This window comes from Corticium candelabrum, chromosome 4 (genome assembly GCF_963422355.1).
Source record: "Corticium candelabrum chromosome 4, ooCorCand1.1, whole genome shotgun sequence".
NCBI lineage: Eukaryota > Metazoa > Porifera > Homoscleromorpha > Homosclerophorida > Plakinidae > Corticium > Corticium candelabrum.
The window spans coordinates 830,001-837,500 of record NC_085088.1 but is presented as its reverse complement, the minus strand read 5'-3'; the positions used below and the strand labels follow the sequence as shown (position 1 = coordinate 837,500).

The 7,500-nt window shown below is 36.4% G+C and overlaps 2 protein-coding genes across 3 annotated transcripts in view; both read right to left on the bottom strand.

The window, feature by feature from the left end:
* Positions 1 to 4,868, bottom strand: part of LOC134178160 (E3 ubiquitin-protein ligase MARCHF6-like) — a 16,215-nt gene extending 11,347 nt beyond the window's left edge. For both annotated transcript variants that reach the window (XM_062644963.1, XM_062644964.1), the window contains exons 1-9: positions 4,733 to 4,868; positions 4,570 to 4,666; positions 4,474 to 4,506; positions 2,621 to 2,661; positions 2,422 to 2,565; positions 2,276 to 2,345; positions 1,838 to 2,214; positions 1,423 to 1,487; positions 1,329 to 1,361 (exon numbers count right to left, since the gene is read on the bottom strand). In XM_062644963.1, the coding sequence (XP_062500947.1) occupies positions 1,329 to 1,361; positions 1,423 to 1,487; positions 1,838 to 2,214; positions 2,276 to 2,345; positions 2,422 to 2,565; positions 2,621 to 2,661; positions 4,474 to 4,506; positions 4,570 to 4,666; positions 4,733 to 4,742 (870 nt within the window). In that variant the 5' untranslated portion in view covers positions 4,743 to 4,868. The remainder of the gene's footprint in view (positions 1 to 1,328; positions 1,362 to 1,422; positions 1,488 to 1,837; positions 2,215 to 2,275; positions 2,346 to 2,421; positions 2,566 to 2,620; positions 2,662 to 4,473; positions 4,507 to 4,569; positions 4,667 to 4,732) is intronic.
* A 130-nt stretch (positions 4,869 to 4,998) lies between these two features.
* LOC134178161 (ribosome biogenesis protein bop1-B-like) overlaps positions 4,999 to 7,500 on the bottom strand; it is a 7,015-nt gene continuing 4,513 nt past the window's right edge. The window contains exons 13-18 of the mRNA XM_062644965.1: positions 7,243 to 7,317; positions 7,074 to 7,176; positions 6,238 to 6,322; positions 6,079 to 6,186; positions 5,459 to 5,529; positions 4,999 to 5,113 (exon numbers count right to left, since the gene is read on the bottom strand). Of these exons, the coding sequence (XP_062500949.1) occupies positions 5,031 to 5,113; positions 5,459 to 5,529; positions 6,079 to 6,186; positions 6,238 to 6,322; positions 7,074 to 7,176; positions 7,243 to 7,317 (525 nt within the window). The 3' untranslated portion in view covers positions 4,999 to 5,030. The remainder of the gene's footprint in view (positions 5,114 to 5,458; positions 5,530 to 6,078; positions 6,187 to 6,237; positions 6,323 to 7,073; positions 7,177 to 7,242; positions 7,318 to 7,500) is intronic.

The following is a 7,500-nucleotide window of genomic DNA, read 5'->3' as shown; positions in this document are numbered from 1 at the left end:
AATGACAAACAAATGAGAGACAAACAAGGAGATAGACAAGCACACAAACAAACATCAAAAACAACAAACATACAGAAAAACAATAAACAAATACAATAGACAAACAACAGACAAACACACTCCAAACAGACAACAAACAAACAAACAACATGCAGACAAACACATAACAAACACACAACAAACAAACAAACAGACAAACAACAAACAAATAAAGAACCAGCAAACAAACAAATAAATAAACAAACAAATAAACAAACAAATAAACAAACAAATAAATAAATAAACAAATAAACAAACAAATAAACAAACAAATAAATAAATAAACAAATAAACAACAAATAAACAGACAAATAACAAATATAAACAAACAAATAAAAAATAAACAAACACACAAATAAATAAATAAATAAACAAATAAACAAATAAATAAATAAACAAATAAATAAACAAATAAACAAATAAACAAACAAATAAAAAATAAATAAACAAACAAACAAATAAACAAATAAACAAACAAACAAACAATAAATAAATAAATAAATAACCAAACAAATAATTAAACAAAAAAATAAACAAATAAATAAATAAATAACTAAACAAACAAACATAAATAAACAAACACATAAATAAACAAATAAACAAATAAATAAATAAATAACTAAACAAACAAACATAAATAAACAAACACATAAATAAACAAATAAATAAATAAATAACTAAACAAACAAATAAACAAATAAATAACTAAACAAACAAACATAAATAAACAAACACATAAATAAACAAATAAACAAACAAATAAATAAATAAATAACCAAACAAACATAAATAAACAAACACATAAATAAACAAATAAATAAATAAATAACTAAACAAACAAATAAACAAATAAATAACTAAACAAACAAACATAAATAAACAAACACATAAATAAACAAATAAACAAATAAATAAATAAATAACCAAACAAACATAAATAAACAAACACATAAATAAACAAATAAATAAATAACTAACCAAACAAACAGAAATAAACAAACACATAAATAAACAAAAAATAAATAACTAAACAAACAAACATAAATAAACAAACACATAAATAAACAAATAAATAAATAAACAAATAAACAAACAAATAACTAAACAAACACATAAATAAACAAATAAATAAATAAACAAATAAACAAAACAAATGAATAAACAAACACAACAAACAGACAGCTGCAAAACAACAAACACAAGAGACAGACAAAGGCTTGAAAGCAATACACGAGCAGACAGACACAACCTAGAAGACTTGCATACAAGCATCACAAACACTACATTACCAAGAATGCCAGTGAGCCATCCAGTCCAAGCATCTACAACACCAAACAGCAACTTCTATCGTTGACCAATAATCCTTCAGTCTCTAGCACTCACCCTTTCCCACGTTAGCTCATCAGCTGCCCTATCCCAATCAATTGGATTCCAATTTCTGGCCTCGTCTGCAATAACAGTCGAACAGAAAGTAAGGTCAGTTAGTTAGTCACTTGGTTGGTCAGGCATGTGGTTGGAGTCAACAGTCTATTTACCATCTGCCTGTCTTCTGTCTGTCCGTCCACCTGTCTGTCTGTTTGTCTGTCCATCCATCTGTCTGACCGTCTGTCCATTTGTCTGTCTATCCGTCCATCTATATGACCATCCGTCCATCTGTATGTCAGTCAGTCTGTCTGTTTGTCTGTCTGTCCATCTGTCCATCTGTCTGTCCATCTGTCCATCTGTCTGTCTGTCTGCCTGTTGCATATCAACTGTATTCACCAACTATTAACAGTAAGTCTTATAAAACCATTCCAACCTCCAAGTGCAGCTTGTTCTTCTTCGTCTTCATTGTCACTTTCCTCTGCATCAACATCATTCTCTTCTCCATTTGCATTCCGTTCCTCCACATCTTCATCATCTCTAGCATCCCCATCATCATCTTCATCATCATTGCTCTCTTCGTCATCATTGCCATCGTCACCTTCATCTTCCTCTCTCTCCTCCTCCTCATTTCCCTGACCCTCTTGTCTTCCATTCATATGTACATCAGGTAACAACGGCTGCAGAGGTGCCAACCATTCGGGTCCACCTCCTTGGATGATTTGCTCACGAAGCCAAACTAAACTGATGAACGTGCATAACGTGCAAGCAACTACAAAGCATCCCTTCACACAATCAGTAAGAACGTTCTCCCTAAAACAAGATCTCAGGCTGATATTTGATATCAATGAAGCAAAGTAAAATGGTGACTAACGGTGAAAGTAATAGACGAACACTAAGTAGAGATGATAAACCATCATGAAATAAACATTTATATACACGCCCTAACATACAACATAATAATTAAGTAACAATAAAATTCCTTGCGTACCCAGACCGCCTCTGGTAAAATTGACTTACATGCTGTTAGTGGTACAACACCAAGCCATGCAATAGCCACCAACGTGTAGTGTAGCCAGAATTTCAAACCGACTTTCACCGTCTTCAACAACCCAATGATAACATCTCTAATAGGCAGGCGGGACGGCATGTCGGGCGAATAGACTATCAATAGCAGACAACGTGAATGAGTGTTTTCTAGTGTAGAACAAGTACTAACTTGGCTGGAAAGAAAATCGATGCTTGCATAGCTCACAATACCTGGACGACAAGAAATCCATTATTTATTATTTATTAATTATTTATATTATTTATCATTTACTGTATTATTGTTTTATTATTTTATTATTTATTTTATTTATTATATATTATACATTATTTATTTTATTTTTTATTTTATTATTTATTATTTATTATTAATTATTTTATTATTTATTTATTATTTTATTAATTATCATATATAATTTATTTCATTATTTCTATTTTTATTAGTTTTATTATTTATTTATTATAATTCATTATTTTAGTATTTATCATTTATTATTTATTTTATTTATTATTTATGTCGTGCTCAACCAGATCAGTCTGGTTAGTAAAGTCTATTACAAGTACCAGAAGCAAACCCTGCTTCAGAAGTACTTAGACCATCACGGCTGTCTAGAAAGAAGACATGACTTTACGAAGGATCCGAGTAGATCCCAGAAGCACTGTTTTCTGTAAGTGCTGCAGGTTGTGATGACCTGGAATAATGTCCAGCCACCGTGCAATACCTGCGTGCACTGTGCCCAAAGCTCCGAAGACCACCGGAACCACCAGTGTTTGACAATGCCACATGCGGCTTATCTCCACTCACAAGTCACTGTACTTTGCCAACTTCTCAGCATGTTTCTTGCCAATGTTGCCATCAGCAGGACAGCTGATATCAATAAGAAGACAAGTGTTTGCCTTCTTATTTCTGAGACAGATGTCTGGACGATTGGCTTTGATCTTCCCGGCAGTGGGGATGGTGGTATCCCACATCATAGTAATGTCATCCGTCTCCACAAGCCTATCAGGATGATGCTGGTACCATCTGCTCTCCACTGGAACCCCAAAATGGCGACAAACATCCCAATGAATTGTGTGATCTATTTTATTATTTATAATTTATTATCTTATTATTTATCATTTATTATTTATTTTATTTATTATTTATTATATATACAGTCCATGTCAAAACTATTGACACAATTCCGGTTTACTTGTACTATTTTTGAAAAGTTTTCTAGTTTTGCTATTTATTAAGAAACCGCACCAATTTTTTCTCAAACAGCTGAAAAACAGTCACAAAAGCTATTCCATAGTATGCGCATCCACGTAGAGAACTTTTCCATCATAAAACGAGTTGTGAAAGACAACGCCGCGATATTCTGTTATTACACCACTCCAGTACTATAAAGGAAGCCATCTAAGATCTGCCAACTTTTACGTGTTTCTCGCTCTACTGTTCACCGAACTCTCCAAAGACTGGACACTGGAGAAGGAATTCAACGCAGAGCTTCCTGCGGCAAACCAAAAACTAGCTGAAAACCATCGAACAGCTTCAATTAGTGAACATAATGCAACAAGGAACAACAAATCAGCAAACAAACTTGCACATCAGCTTGCAGTGCAAGAAGTTGTCGTCATGCAATTCTTCCGAAGAAAACTTCATGACTCAAGTATTGCTACATGATTCCTAAGAATTAAAATTCCGCTGCTAGTGAAGCTAGAAAAACGAGACTCTGGGCATCACGGTTGCTCACACTACCTATGGCCATGCCTCTAAGTGTAAATGTGTCAATAGTTTTGATGCAAACTGTAATTTATTTTATTATTTATTATTCTATTATTTATCATATATAATTTATTTTATTATTTATTTATCATTATTTTTATTTTATTTTTAATTTAATTAACCAAGTTACATTAATTTACTAACAAATCCTCTACAAGTCTATTTCAAAGTATCACAACTCAATTAATTTAAAACAATCTGCATACTATTTAATATCAACTATCTATTACGTCATAAAACATCAACACCCAACTTACTCTTTCCCGCTATGACTGAGCCACAACACAAGACTGAAACACATCAGACACGCGCTCAGCGACCATAAAAACCGTAGAATTACTCGAGTGTCTCACCACTCTTGGTGAATGTGCTTTATGCTTCCGGTACAAACACAAGGATGAAATAGAGGCCTTTCTTGAGTGCCCTCCGATCTGCACACTCTGCAGATGTCTTTCAACGTGGAAAACAACGTTTAATAAGTGTGATGACAAAACACATGCACAAACTGATGCTTACCACCCTCCATTGGAGAGCAAACAGTAGATGTCCTAGTTATCAACGCGCGTTAGCGATATCCCGTATAACAGCTTAACATGTAAGTGTCCAGGTAAAATTGATGATGTTACATACAGTCAGTCTAATGCGGTTGGCTTGAGTCTACGTAAGTAGTCAAAAATCAAGTTTAAAATAATTTATGATGCTAACGCACGCTATACGTTCTCTCTTAGTATCCCGTATGCGGATGTCCTGTGTTTAGTGTCCCGTACACTCGACAGACACTCAAGAATGTACAAATTGATATATTTGTAATGTTCTATGTAAATAGTTTGACAGTATAATCAGCTCCAGAGCTAAATATCCAAGGTTGCGTAGGATGAAACACGCAGTCCAATACGCCTAGAAAAGGAATGTTGGATGGATACACATGTAGACTCACGTAAACACGTACACACACACACACACACACACACACACACACACACACACACACACACACACACACGTACACGTACACACACTCTCTCACACATACACAAACACACACACACACACACACACATGTACACACACTCTCTCACACGTACACACACACACACACACACACACACACACACACACACACACACACACACACTCACATGCACACACACACACACTCTCTCTCTCTCTCTCTCACACACACACACACACACACACACACACACACACACACACACACACACACACAACTACAGTTCATACCTAGCTGACCAACCACTTTGTGAGCGTGTAGAATCTTGACAGGAACAATCAAGGGGTTCTGCATTAGATCGCTATACAGAAGAGTTCATGTACATACATGATACATATATTTGTGTATGCATACATGCCTGTATGTTTGACTATTGATATGTTTGCATGCTTCAATACCATCCACGTGGATCTCTTCAATAAGACAGACAACAGACAGACAGACAGATAGACAGACAAATAAACAGACAGACAGACAAACACACCAACAGACAGACAAACAGACAGACAAACTGACAGACAGAAAGACAGACAGACAGACAGACAAACAGACAAACAGCCAGACAGACAGACTGACAAACAGACAGAGAGACAGAGACTCACAGATAAACAAACAAACAGACAGATAGACAAAGAGACACACAAACAAACAGATAGACAAACAGACAGACAATCAAACAGACAGACACACAGATAAACAGACAGATAAACAAACAGACAAACAGATAGCAACAAACACACAGACAGAGAAACCAACAAACGAATAGACACCAAACAGATTGACAGAGAAAGAAACAACCGAGCAAACAGACAGAAAAAGACACACACAAACAACAAAAAACAAACCTCACCTATAAACCATTCCATGAAACACAACGACCGTCCCATCATCGCTGCACGAAGCAAACAAAGGATAACGCCGATGATACACAACCTGCCGAACAGCCTTCTTGTGATGTCTACAACAACACCATTCACACCCACAATTAACCCCAATTAGCACCAGAAACCTCATCGTTTTGTACGGTTTTGCTGACAAATCGAGATCAAACCAACACAGATGTTGATCATAACTGCCCATAATAACATTGTCTCCTACAAAGACACAACATAGAAATGCCATGCTGTGCACAGGTGTTGTTAGAATGAATGTTGGTGATTCAGAAGCCGCACATTTGTTAGTATTGAGAATGGGAAATCATGCAGGGATTGAGTGGTCGAGCTAAAGCAAACTGTTTGATGATGCAGATTGTGGATAGAGACACTGATGGCATAAAAGTTAGTGTGTGTGTGTGTGTGTGTGTGTGTGTGTGTGTGTGTGTGTGTGTGTGTGTGTGTGTGTGTGTGTGTCCAGTCAGTTTGTCTATTTGTTTGTCTGTTTGTGTGTGTGTGTGTGTGTGTGTGTGTGTGTGTGTGTGTGTGTGTGTGTGTGTGTGTGTGTGTGTGTGTGTGTGTGTGTGTGTGTGTGTGTGTGTGTGTGTGTGTGTGTGTGTGTGTGTGTGTGTGTGTCTATCTGTCTGTTTATCTGTCTGTCTGTCTATCTGTCTGTTTGTGTGTCTGTCTGTTCATCTGTCTGTCTACCTGTTTGTGTGTCTACCTGTCTGTCTATCTTTTGTCCATTTTTCAATTGTCTACCCTGTCTGTACCACACATAACATTACCATCGTAGCTACATAAAAAAAATCTACAACCATTAGCAAAAACGTCATTATCAGCTGCCATATCTGTTGTCTGGCCACCAGCTTGCACATCTGACTACTGACCCTTCTATCAACCACTGTTGCCATGGTTACACCACACTGTGCCAACACCATGCACCACGTGACCACAGACTCGCTCACTGCACCTTGAGGATGAACATCCAAACTGGAAATCCACTTAACGCCAGTGATCAGCTTCTTCGTCAGTTCCTGCTTCTGCAAGTTGTAAACTTTGATGTAACGTTGAGTCTGTGCGCAAGCACAACAAAGACGTCAAAAGCAAATACTATACATATGGTGGACAATTCGACTAACAGCAACAAAGAAATGAGGTCTTGTTGGATGGAAGAGAACTCGCTGAACTGGACCCTTCATCTTGCTAAATGGATTCTAAAAAACAAAACGGGTGATGTTGCAAGTGCTTGTGTGTGTGTGTGTGTGTGTGTGTGTGTGTGTGTGTGTGTGTGTGTGTGTGTGCGCGCGCGCACGTGTACATGTGCACATTGTTGTTGTTGTTGTTGTTGTTGTTGTTGTTGTTGTTGTGTGTGTGTGTGTGTGTGTGTGTGTCCTTCA